This window comes from Propithecus coquereli, unplaced genomic scaffold (genome assembly GCF_000956105.1).
Source record: "Propithecus coquereli isolate 6110/MARCELLA unplaced genomic scaffold, Pcoq_1.0 Scaffold39, whole genome shotgun sequence".
NCBI classification, from domain to species: Eukaryota; Metazoa; Chordata; class Mammalia; order Primates; family Indriidae; genus Propithecus; species Propithecus coquereli.
The window spans coordinates 4,039,216-4,062,353 of NW_012149618.1; the positions used below are offsets into that span (position 1 = coordinate 4,039,216).

The window sequence follows — 23,138 nt, forward strand, 5'->3', positions numbered from 1 at the left end:
TGTGTGTAAGGACAGATGAGGCCACGTATGTGAAAGGGCTTCAGTGCAGCCATTCTGGGATTCAAACTGCCTCTCAGGGGTCAAACACTGGGCAAGAGGGACAAACAAGAAAGCTGGCAAAGGTGGGGCAGAGAGGTCCCAGAGACTCAGAGAGGCAGTGAAAAGACAGCCCACCCTTGTCTCCCCACCCCCGCACACCTCTTTGTCTTCCCTTCCCTCACTTGACATGGCCTTTTCCCTAAAGATGCTGCTGGAGGCTGTTGAATTATACAGCAGAGAATTAAGGAGCGCCTCTAAGTGCAGGATAAAGCTATGCACCAGATGAAGTCCAAGCTTTCTCGAGACCAGGAAGAGAGACAAAGACCTTCCAGTGGGAGGCAGGTAATGTCATGTCCTGGGTAAGAGGAAGAGCCTGGTTGGTGTCAGAGAACCTAAGCTGTACTTCCAACTGGTCACTAACTCAGTAACAAATTCCCCTGGACAAGTTACTTAATCTCTCTTTCTTCATCTGCAATCAGGGAATATAATACCCACCTCAAACGTTTGTTGTGAGGGTAACATGAGACAACCCCTGTATTCCGCGTGGTGCCTGACTTTGGTTTAGTGCTCAATCAAGGTTCGCCTCTATTCTTAGCGTTCCAAAGAGCCAGAGGACACTTTCTCACTGGGTGACCTTGGAATGATTTCCCACGGAGGGGCACTGAACTGGACTTGGAGGCTGAATTCTCGGTTTGGCCGACACTGTTCCGCCAAGGCACTAGCTGAACCAGGGGAGGTCAGTCCCGTGGCAGCACCAGGGCGCAGCTGTGTCTGGAGCTGGGAGGACTGAAAGGTGTGGCAGGCTGCGGAACGAGGCCTCCCGGCGGGCAGAGGAACCCAGCACAAGTTCTGGAGCAAGGGAAGGCCGGGATCAAAGCGCTCTGAGGCAGGCCAGGGCGCACCAAAGGGAGGCTAGCGAGTTGCATCAGCACAGATTCCGTGATGCTCTGCAGACGTCTCGGGGCTGCTGGGCTTTACGGGAACCCACAAGAAAGGAAAGGACCAGGGGAGCGGGCAGGGCGGGGGCGGGCGAGGGCGCGAGGGTGCGCTCGCCCGCCCGCGCGCTCCCGGCGGCGCCTGCCCGGGGTTGGGCGCGCCCGGGACGGCGGAGGCAGCTCCCGCTCCCCTTCCCCCTCCTCCTTTCCCCCTGCGTTACTGGAAGGACTGTGTGGGAGAGACCCAGAAGCACCCGGATTTTCGAGCGCAGGATGGGGGAGGGCCGGGCAGCTTCTGGTGCTCAAAGGAAAACCAAAAGTGCGTCTGCTTTCTGCTCGCGCTGCTCCGACACGCGGTTGCTACCGGGAGGGCCCCGGCCGCGCCTCCCTTTGCAGCCCCCAAGAATTAGCTAGGGCGGCCTAAGGCTCGCGTGGCGCGGGGAGGGGCTGGGAGGCGAGTGAGAAAGTGTCACGATTTCTTCTTCTGTGCCACCCCTCCGTCCCCACCCCCACCCCCGGTTTTCTGGGTTTTGCTGCTGCCTCTAGGGAAGAGCTGATTCGTTTTGCGTCAAAGGACTGCATTTACTCAGTCCTGCTGGGAGAGGCGCGTAAACACCCAGGCAGGCCAAGACGCAGGAATGGGGGGGAAAAGCCAAGCACCCGCGTCCGCCCGCCCCACACCCCTCGTCTGGGCCCGCGGAGTTGGGGACTTTGCCGGGCGGGCAGCAGCGGAGGTGTGAGAAGTTTGGCCGGCCTAGCCTGGCCGCGCGCGCGCGCGTCCTTGGGGATGGAGCTCAGGACAGAATGTGTTTTATAACTGTAAACAATGACCCCGAGTATTGTTTGGGATTACCGTATCTTGGGGCCCTCGGGGCGGCCAGATGCCGCCAGCCGTTCCGGAAACGCCAGCGCTTTATATAGAGCCCCAGGAAAGCTTCAAGTTCCCGGCTCTATTTTTCTTTCCTAGCAACACCCCCACTTTATAGATAAGGAAACTGAGGACTGGAACTGTGATGTGTTACGGTGCACATCGATTCACAGTCCGCAGTAGCCTCTCAACAACACATCTTATTCGGTCCCGTGGGGTACAGATGGCGCTACTTAAGAGTTGGGTAAACTGAGGCTAAGGCAGACCCTGGATCCGAACCTTAGTTCCTTGACTCCTAGTACAGTGCTTCTCCAGTCACACCACATCACGTCTGCGGAGCTCCGGAGCAGATAAGGGCCTTAGGTCATCTGTCCCAACCCCTTCATTATATAGGAAGAAACTGAGGCCCAGATTGGTTAAGGGAGTCGCCAAGATCTCACAGTTCATAAGTAGCATAGCCTGGCGTTCCTGCTCCAAGGTCTGTGCTCTCTACCCTGCGCCGCACCCCGCCGCGCCCCACCCAGAGAGGCGGGAAGACCCAAGAGTCCAGCTACCCGCGCCCTGAACTTCGCTCCAAAACAGCTGAAGACAACGTTGGGACACACCCTCTCGCTGCCCCCCTCCCTTTTTTTATTCGTAACAATCGAGTTTGCCTATAACGCCCGATTACTTCTATTAGATGCGTCCTAGTTGCCCAGCATAGAGGACGGCCGGAATGTCTTGACTGGTTAATTTCATCGTCAAGGCTACTCCTAACAAATTAATCGTAGTACTGAAAAAATAAAAAACAAAAAGGGAAGTAGGCTGACGGCCACGGAGGGAAAAACAGGCAGGCCTGCCCAGCCCAGCGGCGCCGCGCCCCGCCAAGGCCCGGCCGCAGGACGGCGCGGGTACCCTGCGCGCCCAGGGCGCCCGCTGCACCCGGCGGCGCCGTGGAAGGCGCCGACAACCGCGCACGGCCGCGCCCTCCCTGCAAGCGGCTCTACGCGCCCGGCTCCCGGCCTGGCGGTGGCGCCGCACTGAACCGCCCGTCTCGTCTTCAGGACTGTGATTATTTTCGAAAATCCGGAGCCGAGACCCGCGCGGTCGCTCTCGGGGCCCCGCCCCGCGCCCCTTCCCGGGGCGGGGGAGAGGCCGCGGCGCGCTCGGGAGCGGGCGAGGGAATCCCTCTCCCTCCACGTCACCCGAAAGCGAGGAAACCCGCACTCGCGTCCTCTAACGCAAATGACCATCTTTGGCAACGTGCGCCAATGGAGCAGACCAAGGGCGCTGGGCGTGGGGGAGAGAGGGGCTGGGGAGGGCCAGGGCTGCCTTGGCTGCCGCAGACCGCGCGGGCCGCGCGCTCCCACCGGGCCACTGCCTGCCTTCCTCGCGCGAGGTGTGCGGCTGGCGTCAGCGTGGCCAGCAGCCGGGGCAGGGAGGGGAGCGCTGCGTCGGCCTCCTCCCCTCCCGCGCCTCTTCCTCCTCCTCCTCCCCCCGCCCCCTCGCGCGCTCCTCCCTGCAAGGTGGAGTCTGGGGTTGACGTGAGTGAATCCACATGGTACAGGGGCTGGAGAATAAAGAGTGTGGAGTTGAACTCGTGCCATTGTAGTGACTCATCTCGGGCAGAGCGCAGGGGCTCCGAGCGATCCAGCGAGCGAGCGAGCGAGCGGCGCTCGGCGGGGACAGAGAGAGAAGGCGAGGCGCGGACGGGCGAGGCGGGCCCGTCCGGGAGCGGGCGCCGGGGAAGGGGTGCAGGTCCGGGCGCCGGAGCAGCCGCGCGGGGAGCGGGGCCGCGTCCCTCTGAGCGCCGGCTCAGCGTGAACCCCACGGGCCGCTGTCCCGCTGGCGCGCTCGGGGCCGCGGCACGGGCGCACGCTGCCTCCGTCTCCTAGTCAAGTGTCCGAGCCGCTCCGAAACTCCGGCGGCAAGTCGGCCACAGGAAGTTTACTCTCGGGCTCCTTTTCTAAAAGGAGGAAATAGAAGTTTCTCCAAGCGGGCAGCTTTTCTTTTCTCCTTTTTGGCCCTGTCTGAAATCGGGGGTGCTTAGAGCTGGCAAACGAGGCTCGCCGGGCTCCTATTCTTTTTTAATTTCCAAATTTTTGATTGGGCCGTCGGTCCCCGCTGGGCTCTGGCTGCGCGCGGGGGCGGGAGGGTGCGCGCAGGGGAGGGACCGAGGGACGCGCCGACTTTTAGAGGGAGGGACTGGGTGGACAACTGGTCCCGCGGCGCTCGCAGGGCAGGAAAGAAGTGCCGTGCGAGGCGCTCGGGGGACACTGTTCCCGGAGTGTCGCCGCCTCCCTGTCCTCGCCCGCTGCGGTGGAGCAGAAACCCGGGAGTGAAGACTAGAGCCCGCGGCGCGGCCGGCGGACGAGCAAGCGCGCAGCAGCCGGTGCGCGGCCGCGGCGAGGGCGGGGGAAGAAAAACACCCTGTTTCCTCTCTGGCCCCCACCGCGGATCATGTACCAGGATTATCCCGGGAACTTTGACACCTCGTCCCGGGGCAGCAGCGGCTCTCCTGCGCACGCCGAGTCCTACTCCAGCGGCGGTGGCGGCCAGCAGGTAGGTGCGGGTCCCCTGTGCACCTGGCGGCACGGGCAGACCCCGCCCTCTTACCGCCGCTGTCTCTTTTGCTTTCTTTTCCCTTTCTTGACTTGGCGAGAAAATACCTACGGGCCATCGTTCTAAGTTACGGATTGTTGTCCTGTCCTGCTCCCCCCCCCTTTTTAAACTGGAGGGAGGGGGAGTGGGCTTGAAGAGCCAACACATCCCTATCGTCGCACTACATCGTATCCAAACAAGCTCCAGGAATTGCAGGACCCCCTACCAGGAGCCTCTTACCTCCTTCCAAGAACACTCGCCTCCTCCTCTCCCTTCCCCACCCCCCACCCCGCCCCCGTGGTGGACAGACAAGAAAATCTGTGCACCCACGGGCCCCTCCCGACGCCCTGGGACCCCATTCTTGCGGGAAAGCACTCTGCCTCTCTTCCCCTCTTCTCCATCAGTCTTTGCTCATTTCTGAAAGAGGCTGGCGACTCAGAAAAATGGGTAGGCTCCTTCAAGTAATCCGGAGTGAGGGTGAGGGTTGCCGTTCTGGGAATCAGGTGCGAAGGTCAGGAAGGAAGAGACCATCCTTGATTGGCTCCTGCCACTGCCTATGTGCTCCATGCCCCGCTCCTTAAGGGTTGGGGGCAGGAGCCTGTACTGCCCCCGAAGAGGGAAGGAGCGCCTTGAGGGTCTGGGGGTACCTGGGGCAAGGAGGCTGGCAGACAGAAGTGGGGGAAAGAGACATCACTTAGGCTCCCGGGTGGTTCTGGAAGCAGAAAACAACTTGTTTCCAAAGCAGCCAGACTGGTTTGCACTGGAGGGATTGTGTGTGGGACGACCTGTGTGTTTATAAATACCAGAAAGGTGCTGGTGGGGTGGTGGTGCTGGTGGGGTTCCTGCCCTCTGCAGCAGCTCCCCCACTCCGTGTCTTGTGAGGGAGCTGGGTTAACACACAAGACCCACTACAACGTGAAGCCCACCTTGGTCAGCATCTGTAGTCTCTAGCAAAGTTGGCTGCAGCAAGAGATGCTCCATAAAGCAGTGGCCTTGACCTGTAGCAAGGGCGGGGGGGGGGGGGGGGGTCCCAGGGAGGAGTGGACCAAGCTGCAAAATATAATGGAAACATGGCTCTCCTTTGAATCTCTTTTGGAAAAACAAAACAAGAGAAATACCTCGTTCCAAGGTGATTCCCTATACCTGGTGAGTCCCCAAAATGGTTTTTCTGTGTTTTCCTTCTCCCTCCCCTGGTGCCCCCATAAGCACTGGCTGTAGAGAGCCCAGTCTGTTCATTGAGGGTGCAGTCAGTACACCCTTCATAATGAGCAACAAGATGGTGAGTTTAAAATCTTATCCAAAGAGTTGTTGATTGGGTTTGCTTCCCAGCCCCGTTGGTGGTTTGTATTAAATCCAAACATCATTAGGCAATGGCTGGAGTCATTAATACCCATTCCCTCACTCTCCAATTCAACAAACCCTAAAATGCCTGTTTTCTCCTCCCTGACTCGGGAAGGGATCTTTTGATTTCTTCTCTGTTCCTTTCGCTAATGTGTCTGTGGCAGTGATCACTGAACTATTACAGTCTCACTGCCTGGCTTCACTTAGACGCGGGGCCTGGATGGGAAGTCAGACCGGACATCAGTGCCCCAACTGAATAATCTGTGTCACTAGGGCTTTGAGCCCAGGATGTGAGCGGAGGCGATTCCCTGTTTTGGAAGAAAATCAGACAGGAAACCAGTGCTAGGAAGAAGGAAGAGAACTCAGTCCAGCGGAGTGCAGTGGGGCCTCATTACCGAAGCAAAAAGCAGCTGTTGGCTAATTCCTAGCGTGCTGTAACACATGAGGATTTTGCAATTAGCAATAACCAGTGCACAGGGTTCTCGCATATGCGCCTGCCCGTTCAGCCTGGCAGTGTGAGTGAGGCACCTTTCAAACCAGAGGGATTGGCAAGGTACTGCCACTTTAGACAAGTTTCTCAGTCAGCCCGCTCCTTGGTGGGTGGGGGACAAGGAGGAGGGGGGAGGGTTCTTCCATCATTGCTCCAACTTTGAGCAAAATTGTTCTGTGGTCCTAAGGACTGACCTCAGAAGTTTTTGTTACTTCGCAAGTCTGTGCTATGACCCCGCCCTATCTCAGGCTCAAGGTAACTTTATTACATACCAGATAAAACCTGTAATCACTTTATTTCTCTCAGCTTCCTTTACTGGGAGACTTTCTGGCAGTTAGTGGATTAGCTTTCCTCCTTTATGACATCTCAAGGAACCAATCAGTGTAAGATAGGGTTCTCTGGTTTTTCTTTGGGCAAGTGAATATTATTTTTTCCAGGTCTCTTTGATTGAGGGGTCCAATATTCCCAAAAAGTTTGTCGCTGGTTATTCAGCCCTGAGCTTTCCTTTGGTCTTAACACATGGCCGTCAGTTCCAATGACGTTTAGGGGTGGGGGTAGCAGACAAGTCTTTGTTAAAGCCTCTGTTCTTATATATGGCAGGAACTTGAAGCATGAAAAATATTTCCTGTTCCAGTTATAGTTTTAATCTCAAAGATTGGTCATTGGTGATTTTGTATTGTCAGTAATAGTTGTACACATCTCCTCCTCCTGGATTTTTCTTTTTGTTGTTGTTGGTGTTTTCTCTCTCCTAACTTTTCCTAGGAAAATACCTCCCAGATATATGCCCTGCCTGGCTGCTTGACTATTCCGGTTTCAGAGCCTGAGCATTACGCAATCCAGCCAGTTACACAAACATAGGTCATTTCATAACTTGTTTTCATCAGCTGGGCCCCCTTTTAATGAAAAAACAAAACAAAAACAAGACCTAGAACTTTTCCAAGGCTGCTATTTGTCTGTTTCTCAGATAACTTGTGAAAATAAATCAAGGGGGTATTTCCTCTTTGGAATCAAGGTATACCAGACTAGCTCTTTTCTTCCTCAACCACCCTTTCCCAAGACAAACACACACACACACACACGCACACGCACACGCACACGCACAAAATTCCCCAGAGTGAACTTTTGCCAACTGTACCAGACTGGGACATTCCTCACATCAAAGAACTTTTACCAGAAATGACTGTGATTCCCAAGTCAGCCTCAATCATACCTCGTTAGTGCCCCCTACGGGACATTTTTAGAAAAACTTTCTTGGGAATGTATTTTTCCAGTCGTGGAGAGTGTTAACTTGGTTCATTTTCTGAATTCTTAGGATTTCTTTCTTTTTAATTAGGGACAAATAAATGCCATATATTTAACAGTGGTTAGTTAGGAGCTGCTTGACTTCGAAATGAGTTTCTTTTTAAAATTTTCTTCTAAATAAAACCTGGTTGAAAAAGGAGTGCTTTTTTTCTTTCCGTATTTTGATGTCTGTCTGTCCGTTAGGGTGCCCTCATGGTGTTTTCAAATTCCCAGGACTTGTTTTCTTGATGTATTTGTATTAGGAGGAGGAGGGTCGCTCAGAATTGGTGGGAATGTGGGAGGCATATATTAAGGGTCTGGGTGCTTTTTTTTTTTTTGCCTTGATCTTACAGATGTTGTAGATTAGGATCAAACAAAATGTTATCCCAAGAATTTGTCTGTTCCGCTGATTCTTGATGGTGGAAGTCAGCTTCACTTTTTCGTCAAAGTGAGTGGGGTGAAATAGCAGTCATGTATTGTCTGGGTGGCAGTTGAATTTTCCTATCCAGAATCCCGAGTGCATTTCCATTGCTTGATTCCCGCTTGTTTTATTATTCAGGTGAGAGTAAAATTAGGAGACTTGTTCTCCTCTTTTCTATCCTAATACAAACACACCAGAACGTATACATCCAAATTACTGCTGTCCCTTTCATTGTTTTTTCCTTGAGGAGACTAAAAATTTATTTGAATGCCGTAGCAATTGCTCAGACTCAGAAAGGTTTTGCACTGCCCTTCTTTTGGAATTGCTTTCAGCACATTCTTTTGAAAATCATCTATGCTAACAAATCTTTGTCTTTGAAGGGTGAATGTGATATTTGGAAATTACCAAAAGACCTTTGGAACCAAGTCTGACACATGAAGTCTGGGTGATCAGGCTGACTCCAAAGTAGAGCGTGACCCCGTGTCCCGCTGGTGTCAGGAGGCTGCCTGGGAGAGCGCTCCCCGTGAGGGAGGCACACCAAAGTAGGCACCTTCAGTGAGAGCACCTTTGCCATCAATACCTTGGGTTTTTTCCTCTGTTAAACAGGAATAAAGATACTGGTTTTGAGAATTAAGGAAACTAACTTTCTGGTCTATTCATTGAAAGAAAGGGGAAAAAAATAGCATCATCAGTTGGTGGATATGTCTCATCCTTGTTGTATGTGGTATCTGTTGATGGCCACAACATTTCAAAATAATGGCAGCTGCCCTGATTCAGGCAAATATATCTGTACCAAACCCCATTTGGTAACTCTACCCCTCCTCTGCTCCCTGGGCTAGAGCGGGAAGGTGTAAGATTTCTCTTGGCCCACCCCTGTCTCTAAGCCCTGTCATGTGGCGCTGAGACCAGCAGGCTCACCCGCCCGTGGTTCTAAGGGAAGATGAGACGACACGTCCTTCCCATCGAATGCAGAGGTGCCAAGGACTGGTGGGAGTACCAACGGGCCACAGAATACTGGAGTGAATTATCCAGGGCTTCGGAGTGGGTCTTTTGGCCCAAAGGGCCCTGGAGGAAAGAAACTGGGGACCTTGGGGGATACGTGTCTTGTTTTCCTCACAAAACTTTTCTTCCCTGCTTCTCTTCACCCTGGCACTGAGGGGAAGGAGGTAGAGTGGTTCTTTCATGTGAACCTGGGAAGGAGTGGAGGGTGATGGGACGCCAGTCACCTGCGATAGCATTTGTATACTGTCACACTGTGGGAATTCATGAGTTATTAGCAACAAGTTCCACTGTGACACAAGTGGCATTTCCTCAGAGAGCAATGAAAGGTCAGAGGTCAAAGTGATGTTCAGTGCAGAGCCTGTGAAGACTGGTTGAATTCCATATAGAAGGCTTTGGAGAACATCCCAAGTTCGGTAAAAATACAGCACATTTGCACTAAACGGAACCTCAGCAGGGATATTATGGGAATTATGAGGCAGCATTTGTCCTTAGCTTTTCCTCTTCTCCTGAGCCAATTTTCTGGGCTGTTGGAATTTTCCTTTTCCCATCTTGGGAATCTAAGAAAGGGGATCTTAAGAGGAAGAACCGAGTGCCTTCCTAGACACACGCAATCATACCTGCTCATCTGATGGGCCGGGTCAGAGCCCGCAGGACTGCGGGGCTTGAACGCTTGGAGGCCCAGAGGAGAATCAGTCTGATGGAGGGGACGGGCCAAGGCACCAGTCTTGACTCCACCTCGGACACCAGTCCCGCCCCACTCAGGAGCCTCTGGGGTAGGCCCTCTGCCCCATGCAGGCCTGTGGGAAACGGGGGCCCAAACCCTACTTCCGAAAAGGTGTACCCTCATTTCTGAATCCACAGCCCTGCTCTAGAGTCTCAAAGGCAATTTTCCCAAATCAGCAGCTGCTGGGCTGAGGGACTTCTCTGACCTGCTGAAGCTGGGCGGCCCTGGAGGCCCTGTGTTCTCAGCTGTCTTTCTCCCTGGCAGCAGAGGAGTGTACACATACTTAAAGTCAGCAGTCTCAGGGGCCCTAGGCACAGGGTGCTGCAGGGTATTGGGGGTTCCCATGCTCAGAGACCCACAAGAAGGCTTGCAAGGGCTTGAACTTCCGCTTAGGGTCTGGAGATTCAAGCCAATGAGTGAGAGAGCCTGTCCCCTTAGCTCCTGGGGTTAGAGGAATATCTCAGTTCTGATTTTTTGCTTTCTTTTTTCCTCTCTGTACTATTTTCCCTCCAACCTGAGCATGGGAGATGAGAATGATCCTCTAGGACAGGGACTGACAGACTATGGCCCAAGTATTTTTGTAAATAAAGTTGAATGGAGTGCAGGCACGTCTGTTTGTTTACACATTATCTTTGGCTGCTTTGACACTAGAATGGCAGAGTTGAGTTTTGACAGAGACCGTATGGCCCACAAAGCCTAAAATATTTGCTATCTGGCCCCTTACAGCAAAAGTTTGCCAAACTCTGCTCTAGGATGTTGATGGAGACCACTTTCTCCTTTTATAGGCATTGTTGCCCACCCAGAGGTCACAGTTAAATAAAATATTTGGAGGCTTTGCCAGGCTAGAATGCCAGACAGCCATCCAGCATCTTCAGTCCTGTCCCAGAGGAGTAGTGTCCTGGGGGCTACACAGCCCCCGGGGCAGCCAAGTTAGGCCCTGGGTTACCTCTCCCCAACACCTCACTCACAACACACACCTGGTACTGCAACAGGACTACCACTGCCCTAAGGCCGGCAGCTGGGAAACTATGTCTTGGTTTCTGTTTAATGTTAACTCATTCGTAGAGAACCACGATTTATCCCCAACGTGACATTTGGCTGATTCTTGGGTCTGTTGGCATAGAAGAATGCCAGGCTAACTTCTGGGACCACGAACTCCTAACCTCACCTCTTCTCTCCTATCCCAGTGTTGCTTTTTGAATAACACGTTCAGAGTTGAGACAAGACCCATCTCCCAGATCTAATTAAAACTTTTGTGTCTCTCAGAGAGGCTCCTCTTGGAGACAAAAGCCTTCTTTATCAGAGCCCAGGCCCCTCTGGGGATGGGACATTGTTTTCCTTGCAGTTTGGAGCCAGTGTATTATCCAGATGGCTTTACCTCCTGTCTGAAACAAGGTGTACATGCATTTCAGAGGCAGTCATTACCTCCTGCCTGGTTTTTATTGCTGTCTTGTTTTGTCTAGAACAAGCCATTGATGCAAGGAATGTGGCTGATGTATACCAGGGAGCACATTCTGCAGACCTGCCTTCCACGGCGGTGCACTGGAGCGCCCGAGAAGGGATGAAAGTCATCCACTTATTCTGAAGGATCTTAGTTTTCTAAGCCTTTTTTCTTTTTTCTTTTTTCTTTTTCTTCTATTCTTCCACAGGCATTAAGTCTCTAAGCTTCGATTTAGGTTTTTTGCTTGCTTCCCCAAGCCTAATGTGGAGCACTTTCTTTGTTGGATTGAGGTGTGACTTTCCTAGGTGCTTTCCTGAAAGGATAGCTAACGGCTCCCGCATGAAGATGAGGGTCACATTAAGCCATTGTACTGGGTTGGGTGCCTGGGGTGCATGTCAAACCCGGAGTGTGACTTGGGGTGAGAAACAGAGTTAAAAAGTTGGGTGCTTCCCAGGAGTGGGAGGCTGGCAGTTCTCCCCGCAGCCTCCTGTGCAGAGTACGCAGGCACGTAAGGATGGCGGTGCCGCCGCTGATGGCAGTGCTGGCGACGACGACGATGATAGCACGTTCCATTTGTTTGCAGCAGTGTTTCTCAACCCAGGCTGCACATTAGAATCTCCTTGGGAGTTTTTGAAAAATACTTTTATCAGAGCCCCACCCAAAACAATTATTTTAGAGCTCTAATGGGGAGGCTCCTGCATTGGTGTTTTTTCCAAGCTCCTCAGCTCGCAGAAAATATTCTAATGTGCAGTCAGAGTTGAGAAGCACTGGCGTGCGTGTGTAGCCTGTGATTACAAGTAGCTATTTATTTAATCCACATGACAGTTTAGGGTTTGGTTAGGGTTCCCCTTTACATCCGTGGGATTGAGTCCTCAGTGCTTTGCCCAGGGCAGAGCACTTAGTGGCTAAGCCAGGCCCCAGCCCAAGCCTCCTGGCCCCAGGTGCGGCGCTGACTCCCTGCCCATCCCGTCCAGCAGCCTGGGAGAAAAATAGCTGTCTGGGTCCTGGTGCTTCTGCACACGCTCAGCCAGCCTGCCGTACTCACGCACTCTGCCTCCATACAGCCCCGCCCTGGCTGTCTGCTTTTTCTCCTTGAAGATCGTTTCTCGCTTGGATCCTTCCCTGTTGGCTGCACCCTTCCCTCCTTTGCACGCACAAACCCGTACACACGTGCTTCTTTTCTCAGTTAGCTCCTGATGAAAAGCCCAGTTGTCTTTGCCTTTGGAGGTGCAACCCAGAATCTATTGCTCTGAGCAGCTTTCGCCCAGAATCCCAGAATCCATTGCACTGGGCAGCTCTTCTCTGGAGTTTTAGGGTCCATTGCACTGGGTAACTTTCCTCACAGAATCCTGGAATCCATTGAGGTGGGAAGTTCTCTTGACTGAGTGTTGGTGGCCTGGGACAGTCTGGGAGGTGAGGCAGCCACATTCCACCACCCAGGCTTGGATCAGGTGGGAGGCAGGGGGAGAGCGAGGAAGGGTCTCCAGCCCTGTCAGCTACAGTGAGGTGCTCTAAGCTTCACTTTATTTGCACAGCAGGAACCCAGATGTTGTCACAGGACAAAGACAGTGGTAGTGGCAGCTCCCATTGCTGCTAATGCTTCTAATCCTGGTTGGTTGGATTGGACCAGAAGGGGGTCCCCCTGCTTCTACTGCAGCATCCGTGCTGCTGACAGTGGCATTTCATCTGGGGCCAAACAGACCTGTGGGACCTGCGTGGTGAGAGGGAAGGTCTGTAGGAACCCTTGGCAGGGATGACCTGATGCTCTGTCTGAGGGCGGTGGGGGTGGATACCAGCACTTAGGGCTGGATTTTGGAAAGAAAGAAGCAGTACTAGAGAAGCTTGTGTAGTACCGTGTTTGAGAGCTCTGGCCTCTTTGTCAGGCTGAACTGGGTTTGAGTCCCGACCACTGCTTATTAGCAGTGTGGCCTTGGATAAGTTACTTAATCCCACTAAGCCTAAATTTGTGCCTCTGAAATGGAGATAATGGTCATTCTTACCTTAGAGGGAGAATGAATGGACTAATGTAGGTAAAACACTAACATGGTGTCTGTCGATTAGTAAGCACTCAGTAAGCATTAGCTGTTGTTATTGTCATCATTTCACCTACCAGCTTGAAGAAGAAACTGGAGAACTTTTTGTGGATATAGTAATCACCTGAGGATGAGGGTTCACCTGGGTTCTGTCAGGGGGGCTTTCCCCTAAAAAGCTGGAAGTTGGAGGCTCTCCCCTCCTCCCCCTTCTCTCATTTTCCAGTAGCCGACTTGGAGAAAGGTCAAGGCCAACTGCTGAGGAGCACAGCCCACTTCAGTTTTTGTACTCTGTCATCATATTCTAAATAGGATGCTTCCTACAGCATGTCCCAGGGAGCTCCGCAACATGGCACGGGCATAAATCAAGAGATGGGGAGAAAACGCTGAACTAGTAGCAACTGAGTTTGCCCTAGACGCACCTGTGAACACAGATCGAGAGATACTAGGACAGACACCGCAGGTCTGGCCCCAGGCAAGGTGCCGATGAACAGAAAGGAGAGACAAGGAGAGCAAGAGCAAGTGCCACCACTTTTTAGTCGCATGGGTTGAAGGACACCTTCTCATGGACCTGGTCTTGCCCTGATAAGGTCATAGCCCTACCCTGAACCTCTATGGGAAGTGACAAAAGCAGACACACAATGTGCTTCTTAGAGATCATTGTTGCTCCAAAGCTGCTGGTGTACAAATCTCTTCAAGGTGTCCTGAGCCAGTACCCTGGGGAATAATTGGCAGGTGACTTAGGCTCAGGAGGCCCAGATGCCACATCCTGCAGATGTGCATCTTAGAGGGCTACAGAGAGGGCCTGCTGAATATGAGTGGGTAGGGACCACATCTGTCCTAGAAATCATTTGGGATATGACAGCATCGTCTCTCAGCCACCTGGGGATGGAGTCCCCAAGACTCCAGTCAGGGAGCAGGTCTGACGTGAGGCCCCAGGAATAGTTAAGGCCTCTTTGATTCCTGGATGTATGAGACTTACCCAGGACTTTTCCAGGAAAGCCCACCTGGGGTCTGACCTTTCCTTCCTTGCACTGACCCTGCTGTCTGCTGGTATTGGCCTCTGCTTTGTTCAGTATTTATCTGCTCAGTGTCCTGTTCTACTCAGTATTTTTTGGCTTCATTATATTTTTCTCCTCATTTCAGAAATTCCGGGTAGATATGCCTGGCTCAGGCAGTGCCTTCATCCCCACCATCAACGCCATCACGACCAGCCAGGACCTGCAGTGGATGGTGCAGCCCACGGTGATCACCTCCATGTCTAACCCGTACCCGCGCTCGCACCCCTACAGCCCCCTGCCGGGCCTGGCCTCTGTCCCAGGACACATGGCCCTCCCAAGACCCGGCGTGATCAAGACCATTGGCACCACCGTGGGCCGCAGGAGGAGAGATGAACAGGTATAGCTGGGGCCAGTGGCAAGGAGCCACATTGGTGGCTTTGGGGCCTGAGAAACACAGAATATTATGTAGAGTTGTAAGGGGTGGGTTAATGTTCTGGGAGCACTGAGGAGACGAGGGAGGGGGACAAGGAACACATCCTCCTCATCACTGGAGGCAGAGCTGGAGAATTGAGAGCCAGGGCTGGCTCTGTCATCTCAGTCATGTCCCTTGCAATCTCTGAGTCTCAGCTTCCTCAGCCACAAAGTGGGGATCGTGCTTCCAACTAGCCAGGCTTGCTGCTCGAGTGAGGTCCCGTGTGGGAGCACATTGCAAGTGGTAAGGTGTCAACACACAGGAAGGACTGTTGTGACCGGCCGGCAGCAGTATCCTTCCCTGGTCCTTGGCAGAGGGGCCCCAGGGCAAGCCACCAGTGAGCCCGGGCTGTGAGCCGTTGTGGATTAGCCCCAAGCTGTCTCCCAATGTGTGACGCAGGCCAGGCACCCAGCAGACTGAAAGAGTCAGGCTCTCGGTACTGCCCATGTGACTTTCCATTCCTCCCCAGTGTCCCAGGCCTCCAACTCAAAGCAGGAGCCCATTTCAAGGGCCTGGAATGCATGTTCCAGAAGTACAGTGACTGTGAGGCTTCAGAAATGTGTTCAGCTATGTTAGCTGATGGGGGAGTGTGAGTGGGGGAAGCCAGACATCAGCCTTTCTTCAAGGGGCTCAGCTTTGCAAGGGGGTTGACCTGGCTGGGAGGGAAGCCAGAAACTGATGAGGCCTCTGCTATTTCGGCAAGACTCAAAGGCTCATCACCTGTATCGAAGGTGAGCCAAGGCAGCGCTCAGTCTCCTGCTTCTAGAAGGAGAAATCAGAATCATGCGTAATCACAGAAAGAAGGGAATGAGGCCTTCAAAGAGCACCATCTGTCCCTCTGCACAGGTGATACAGCAAAGGCCCAGACACACCTGTCTGGGATCACTTGGCAAGTGAGTGGGGAAGTCTGGACTAGGTCCCAGTTCCCTGGACTCCCTATGTAGTGCTCGTTCTACAAGGATATGCCACCATGAGCCTAGGGAAGGGAAAATGCATTAGCAGTGGACTCCCGTTTTCAAATGAGATGTTAACCTGGTGAACTACTCCAGTGACAGCATTGGAACCGTTTCCCATTTCACCACACCCCATCTCCACTCTGGGATCCCCAGGGGCCACAATGTTCCAATCTAAGGACCTTTCAAAGCTGGTTCCCAGTGGATAAAGGTGGATCCAGTGCCAGGTGTCCCCAGGATGCTGAGAATTACAGGGATCGCCGCTCTGAGGAACTCAGGGGCCCTGCTCCTCTGAGAACAAGGCTGGTCACATCCGCTGTGTGTTGGTTTGTTCTGTTGCTGGTGGGACCCCAGTGCAGGGCCACTTGGGAAAGTACGTCTGATCGACACTGCAATAGAGCTCACAGTGCCATGCTGGGCTTCTGCTGCTGGGGCAAGTGGCCCATATCCCCCTCCCAGTTGCTTTCCATAATCGCAGTCGTAAATATCACAGTAGCAGTGACCATGATGTCCTTTATAAATACGCCTCCTCCAGGAAGTCCAAGATGCAGAGCTTTATAGTCATCAAGGAGCTGGATTCTCCCAGGACATAAGCAAGTCCTGAGTGAGAGCCAGGCTTTTGAGGGACCCTTTCAGGCTGCCAGGACAACAAAGCAAGATTTGCTGAACACTCTTCACTCTCTTCTGGGCCTATGTCACGCCAAATTTAGAAGTTTATATCTGGAAGTATATCATCTTTTTGGAGATCATCTTTTCTAATTTCCCTCTACCCATTTTATAGATAAGGAAACTGAGGCCCAGAAAGGTGAGGGGGCCCGCTCAGAGTCACACAGTGAGTTAGTAATAGCATGGCCAGGGCTGGAGTCCACCTCTTTTGACCTTTAGCCCTGTGGTTTTCCCGCCACACCACCTAGGCGCGCCCAAAGACAATCTGTCTGGAGAATTTCCTTCCTTTTTTGAGAGGGAGGGAGAGAAAAAGGAGCATTTTATCCCACATCAGTTGGGAATTCTGACAATCATCTGGCAGCTCTGAGGAAGCCTGGCAGTAGCATCCTAGAACCTTGGCTGTTGGGGTTCCTGGCCTCGGAGTCTTTGCTCCAGCTTGCTTCTGCCTGCCCAACCTCCCCCTGGGGGAGGAGCTTGTTGCCAGGAGCGGCCTTGCGCCCTCCTCTGGAGCCTGCCCGGGAGGCTCCCTCCGTGCCCAGTGGCATGACTCTGAGGACGCAGGGAGGGGAGGGTGTGTGTGGCTTGTGGGTGCGTACGTGGTGGTGGCGCCGGCACACTCAAGCTGTAACCACGCCGATCTCGCTGCCCCTGAACACTTCCTATGTCAACAGCTCCCACAGTTGCCCACACCTGAACAGAGAGGGGAGAGACTTGTAGGCCAATCAGGAGGCCAAAAGTTGTCTGGAAGCAGCCAAGGGGGAGGGAAGGCTTGAAGTGGACCATGGCCAGCCTCCTTTTCTGCCCCTCATCAGTAAGGGACCTGGGGGGCTTGCTAGACCTAAGAGACCCCTGGTGGCTCTTTCAGTGGTGATCAGCTGCTGGGGCCGGTGGCCCCACAGTGCAGCAGGGCCGTAAGGCTCTCTCGCTAACTCAGCTGGGTTCAGGTCGAGACAGGTTGAAGAGCAGCAAGTATTCAGAGCCTTGGCCAAGTGGCCCCATGACCTCAGCCTGGCTGCGGAGTCACCTCAGCGTAGACAGCCACAGGATAGTCCTCTCTGATGCTGTGCCCTGATTTGCTGTTTAGGACGTCACAGCAACAGACCTCCAGGGCTACAGGGAGCATCCTAGGACTCTGACCTGGCTTCAGCCAGGACAGTGGCACTTTCTGTCATGGGGTGGCCAGCAGTGGAGGCAGCATCCCTCCATGGGGCAGCTTCTCTCCCCTCCCCCAAAAGTGGCTTCAGCTTTTTGCCCATGTGTCCCTTGGGGGTGGACCCAGGTCTTATGCTCCTTGGAATCTTCTAAGCCCACAGTCTAGCACCAGGCACATAGTAGGTGTGCAGTCGATGTCTGATAAATGAATGTGATGGTGTTTGCATTGCTGTCTGCTTTGGCCCACAGCCATCTCCTTGTGTCGGGAGTGGAGTGGCACCCTTGGCTCTCCCACTGGTAACAACAGAACAATCCCCCCTGGGCAGTTCTTGCCTGTGTGAGGGCTTTGGGCCCAGCTACTTAACCAAATGGGGATAATGAGGCTTGCAGAGCAGGCAGAGCTGTGGGAGGAGTAATTAGCGGGTTTTGGAAGAAGCTGCTTAAGTGGGTGGGGCCAGTCCTGGCTGGCAGGCCGAGTTCTCTCCTGGGGAAACATCGGCAGCTCCGTCTCTTTGGCCTGGGTGCTGAATCAGGGCTCACGTGACAAATGCTGCCATCATACCTGGCCAGTGAGTCCCTGACCCATTGCTGCCCTGCTATCCCTTTAAGCACGGACACCACCTTCAGGGGCAGAGTCAGCGCTCCCAGGCGGCTAAACTCCAGTGAGCTGCATGTTCTGGGACCTCTGAGCCCAGCCACACTCCTCTTGTCCTCCTTCCTCCACTCCCGGTTCCAGAAGGGCCTCTTGCCTTATTTAAAATACAGTTTTAAAAAAATGCTGTTAACCGTTTACCCCATTCTAATCATGATACTTGACCTTGGTCTCTAGCTGTCCCCTGAAGAGGAGGAGAAGCGTCGAATCCGGAGGGAGAGGAACAAGCTGGCTGCAGCCAAGTGCCGGAACCGCCGCCGGGAGCTGACCGAGAAGCTGCAGGCGGTGAGGAGCTCTGCGCGGGGTGGGAGCACTTCTGGGTGGGCACAGTGAGAGCCCCCGGGCTCCTGGCCCCCCAGCCTTCTCCTTGCCCACAAGTGCCGTACAGTCGAGTCAGTGGAGACAGAACATTCCTTCCCTTGAGCACATGGGTCAGCACTGCGCTGATTAAAAAGCGACAGGAGCAAGGGGCTGACCTTTGGCACGAGCAGGGTCTAGAGAGAAGAAACGGACAAGCTTCTTGGGCCTAGCACCTTTTTTTACTCAGTTCCTGAGTGTTCTCTGCTCTCAGACCCGCTGGGGCTCCTGGGGGAGGGATGGCAGAGGGTGCTGGTATCACTGGCCCCTGGGAGCCAGGGCAGGTCCAACCTGCCCGCTCCAGGGCTACTTCCCCAAGGTTCCAGCCTCCCTCGTGCCTACCGCCAGCAGGAGTGGCCCAGCCTGGCTTAAGTGCGCTGGCTTGGGTGGGGGTGGGGAGGCTGTCATGGTGGAGATGGGTCATGTGCCAGCAGAGTTGTATTTCCTTGGGGTTTTCTCATGTCTTTCATGGGCTGGAGGGTTCCCCTTCATGTGGCCTTGGGACCTCATTGTGCCCTTGTGAGTCACTCCCCCATGCTGCCTAATTGCCCAGACCCGGGGCCCGTGGTCCTGCCCTTCCCTAAGCTTGACCTGACTGTCATGTCACTCCGGCCCGAGCCCAGCCCCACAGGAAGGGCCGTGCGCCACGTGGAGGAAGCCCAGAGCTGGGGCCGACTCTCGCAGGTGGAATGTTTTCAAAGTGAGGAGATGAGAGAGACTCTGTGGGTGGTCCTCACAATGACCGGCCCAGAGGGGGCTTTGGAAACGTTCCATCACTTTCTGTAACCCTCCCAGGTACCATCCACCTGCTTAAGCTTCCCTTTGTCCGTCCTGCAGCCTGGCTGCCGTGGCGCCCGTGGTAGTGTCCCAGGGAGCATGAGTGGGGTTCTGCGTCAGGCGAGGCGCCGTGAGCTGAGCGAGCAGCCCTCCATGCGGGGCTCGCCCGGCAGAGCCGTCCCCAGCGCTGCCCTTATCCGGCAGGCACTTCAAGGAGCCCCAGAATGGCCTGGCCCCTGCGGCCCCCCTGCTTTCTTCCCCTCCTCCCAGGAGCCTCACACCCGACTCCCCCGCCTCCCCCGCCCCCTGACCCAGCCGCCCTGAGCCACATCCTCTACAGGAAGCCTCTCAGAAGCTCATGACGTTCGTCAGACCCTTGAGACAGATGGAAACTTTTTTTCACTCCGGAATATGCTGTGCTTTGCTTAATGAAGCTCTTGCCCGTATCTCCTCATTTGTGAACAGGAATCTGTGTTAGGGAAAAAGTGGGCAGGAGGCTGGTGACACACGCCTTTTCCTCTCCCGCAGCGGCTCCCTCCGTGGGCATTTGCTCGTCTGCTTCTCTGGCTCTGTGTGAAAGACAGGGGCTGAGGTCCTCTCGGGGTGATCCTGGCATCTTCCCAGGCCCTCTCAGGCCATCGAGTTCCTCCTCTGTCAAGCATAGTGGCCGAACTGAGTGTTCTCTGAGGGTTTGGGGAGTCCGGAAACATGTGCTTCAGAAATTGGAGCAAAAAAGGGAGGAGGGGCTGTGAGGGTCCCGCCAGGATTGGCTGAGCCCTTGTTACAAGCCAGGCACTGTGCTGGGTGCTACAGAGTCTCCACTCTGATGCAGCTTAGGGCTTAGTGTTTGTGCGTCCACAGGTGAGCTGGCTTGGGGTTGAGGAGGTAGAGAAGGAGGGGGGGTGGGGCTGCACTCTCCATGTGAGTCTATTACCCACCCCTCAGGGGTCCCAGGGGGCAGTCAGAGCACTAGAGCATAGTAGAGCATAGTAGCACATGGGCTCTGGAGGCAGACACATTAGGAATCAAATCTGGGCTACCCTACCTGCTAGCTCTGTGACTTTGGGAAAATTACAAAACTTCTCTGAACCTGGGTTTTCTCACCTGCAAAATGGATTGATAATAACATCTGTTTCCAAAAACTGCTGGAGAATTGAATGAAATAATCTATGAAATGCTTAACACAATGTTGGGCACAAAGTAGGTGCTCAATTATGGCAGGTACAAGTGTTGTTTCACCCCTCCTCTAAGCCTACTTTCCTTCTTTTGAATTAAAAGGACTCTGGAGGCTCCAGGTGACTCAGAACCAGCGGGGTCTGTGGCCAGGTGTGTGAGCTTGCTGCTCACAGTCGTCTGGGGACATTGCTTATTTTTCCTTTCCTGCCTGGATTGGAGCCACCCCTCAGCAGGTCCCTGGTGGGTTGCTGTCCCTCACATCCCTCTCTTTCCCCTGCAGGAGACAGAGGAGCTGGAGGAGGAGAAGTCAGGCCTGCAGAAAGAGATCGCTGAGCTGCAGAAGGAGAAGGAGAAGCTGGAGTTCATGTTGGTGGCTCACGGCCCCGTTTGCAAGATCAGTCCGGAGGAGCGCCGGTCGCCCCCAGCCCCAGGGCTGCAGCCCATGCGCAGTGGGAGTGGCGCAGTAGGCGCTGTGGTGGTGAAACAGGAGCCCCTGGAAGAGGACAGTCCCTCATCCTCATCGGCAGGGCTGGACAAGGCCCAGCGCTCCGTCATCAAGCCCATCAGCATCGCTGGGGGCTTCTACGGGGAGGAGCCGCTGCACACCCCCATCGTGGTGACCTCCACGCCTGCCGTCACTCCGGGCACCTCAAACCTCGTCTTCACCTACCCCAGCGTTCTGGAGCAGGAGTCGCCTGCGTCACCTTCCGAGTCCTGCTCCAAGGCTCACCGCAGAAGCAGTAGCAGCGGGGACCAGTCATCAGACTCCTTGAACTCCCCCACTCTGCTGGCTCTGTAACCCAGCGCACCTCTCCTCCCCAGCTCCGCAGGGGGTCATTGTCACTGCCTCCTTCCCAGGGACCAGCACCTTCAAGCACTCCAGGGCCGTGAGGGCAAGAGAGGGACCTGCCAGGGAGCTTCCTGGCTCTGGGGGACCCAGATGGGACTTGGCAGTGAGGCACTGGAGGACTTGGGTTGATCTCTTGGAAGCCATGGGACCTCCTCCCTCATTCATCTTGCAAGCAAATCCTTTTTCTTGAAAAGCCTTGGAGAACTTGGTTTGGTGGACTTAGACATCTCTCTGGCTTCTGAAGAGCCTGAAGCTGGCCTGGACCGTTCCTGTCCCTTTGTTACAATATTGTCTCTGGAGTGATGATGTCCTTCCCCGCCCCACCAAGCATGCTCAGTGCCTTTTGGTTTCACCTTCCCTCAACTTGCCCCTTCCCTTCCCCAGTGTCAATTTCGCTCCCTCTTGGTTTTTATGAAATTTGCCATGACATTTCATCTGGGTGGTCTGAATATTAAAGCTCTTCATTTCTGGAGATGGGGCAGCAGGTGACTCTTCTGCTGGGGCTGACCTGTCCAGAAGGGACAGTCAAAGTGCAATACAGAACCTTCCCTACCCCAGTGCTTCCCAGTGCGCCAACATCTCCAGAACTACCAGCGGGGCTCGCTGAGCTCTCAAGGAGGTGCCACCATCACTGGGAGGCTCAGAGGACCCTACCTCCTCACCCTTGGAGACAGCTTTTGGAGAAGCGGCTTGGCCAGAAGACGGGGTGTGAGTGAGACAGCAGGGCACTGGTTGGGTTTGCCAAACGCCTAATTATCAGGCCAGGAATAGTGCCAACAAAGCCACATGGGTGTCCTAGCCAGCTTCCCCTCACCCGGTGTCTCGAGCAGGGCGTCTTCTGTAATTACTGCCTCGCTGTTCTGCCCCTGGACCCTTCTCTCCAGACCAGGGAGGCGTCCCTCCCTAGCAACCACACATTGCTCCAAGTCCTTGCCGGGCTCCACCCTCCCCCCACCCTGGCTCTCAGGGTGATGCCACCCATGGAGATTTAATGAGCGTGGGCCTGGACCCTCCCCAGATTGCTGCCAGGTGCCCCTCCCCAAGCCTCAAAGGAGCATTTGCCCAGGATGGGAAGGCAGGGCAGGGAGGAGGGCTGTAGCCATCGGAGGGCAGAGTGGCTTTCGCAGCAGGGGCTTGGCGTTCGCAGCAGTGGCAGCCCCAGCGCCGGGCTTGGCTTGTCCGGGCTGCTGGCCTCTCAGTGAGGCGCTGCGCCTTTTCTGCCCTCTGTGGTCATCTGCCACCTGATGGATCAAGTGCTTTCTCTTTTACACTCCCCTGTCCCCCCTCCCCCAGTGTGCTTTTCTGGCCCAGTCAGCAAGCTGTGAACAGCTGGCCTGAGCTGTCGCTGTGGCTTATGGCTTATGTGCCATTCCTGGTTGTGTGTTGAATCTTTCCAGCTGCTGAAATTGGAGATAGAATTGTGTTGCTTCCCACTGCAGGAGAGCTGCCCCCTTCCCAGGCTGGGGGGTGGGGAAGGGGTAGCCCTGGCTTCCAGCAAGAGCCTGGCTCAGGGAGTCCCTGCCTCCCACCGCTCTGAGCTCTGAGCCTTTCCTCCCTGGGGCGTGGCTCCCACTGAGCTTCCTGTCACGCAGGGTCTTGACACATGTCCTGGGAGCAGCTCCAGGCCAGAACTGGTGGCTGCTGGGCCACGGCTCTGAGGTAGACTCTGCTGCTGAGATCATCGTAAGCTCGCTTGAGAGATCGGTTTCCAAGTTCAGCTCCGGAGACAGCAGTGACGTGTTCACACAGCTGTTCCCTCGCACACTGAGGCCACACGTGCTGGTCATTATTTATGTCCTTTTCCCACTTTCAGGCACCAGACACGCAGAGTGGAACAGCCGTATGCTCAGAATGTGCGGCCCGGTGGGACCGGAAGGGATGGATGTGTGCAAGGGTTAGGCCACGCAGAGAGAGGAGGTGAAAAGAAAAA

General features: G+C 54.5%; 1 protein-coding gene across 1 annotated transcript; it reads left to right on the forward strand.

The window, feature by feature from the left end:
* The first annotated feature begins 3,336 nt into the window (after positions 1-3,336).
* FOSL2 (FOS-like antigen 2) lies at positions 3,337-21,680 on the forward strand. Its single transcript, XM_012652531.1, has 4 exons — positions 3,337-4,383; positions 14,299-14,550; positions 18,226-18,333; positions 20,639-21,680. The coding sequence occupies exons 1-4, from the start codon at positions 4,282-4,284 to the stop codon at positions 21,155-21,157; spliced, it is 981 nt and encodes a 326-aa protein (XP_012507985.1). The 5' UTR covers positions 3,337-4,281; the 3' UTR covers positions 21,158-21,680.
* Positions 21,681-23,138: the final 1,458 nt, after the last annotated feature.

Coding starts and splice junctions, on each gene's coding strand:
- FOSL2 (XM_012652531.1), top strand. CDS start 4,282: ATGTACCAGGATTATCCCGGGAACTTTGACACCTCGTCCCGGGGCAGC. Junction 4,384..14,298: donor GCGGCGGTGGCGGCCAGCAG/GTAGGTGCGGGT, acceptor TCCTCATTTCAG/AAATTCCGGGTAGATATGCC. Junction 14,551..18,225: donor GCAGGAGGAGAGATGAACAG/GTATAGCTGGGG, acceptor CTTGGTCTCTAG/CTGTCCCCTGAAGAGGAGGA.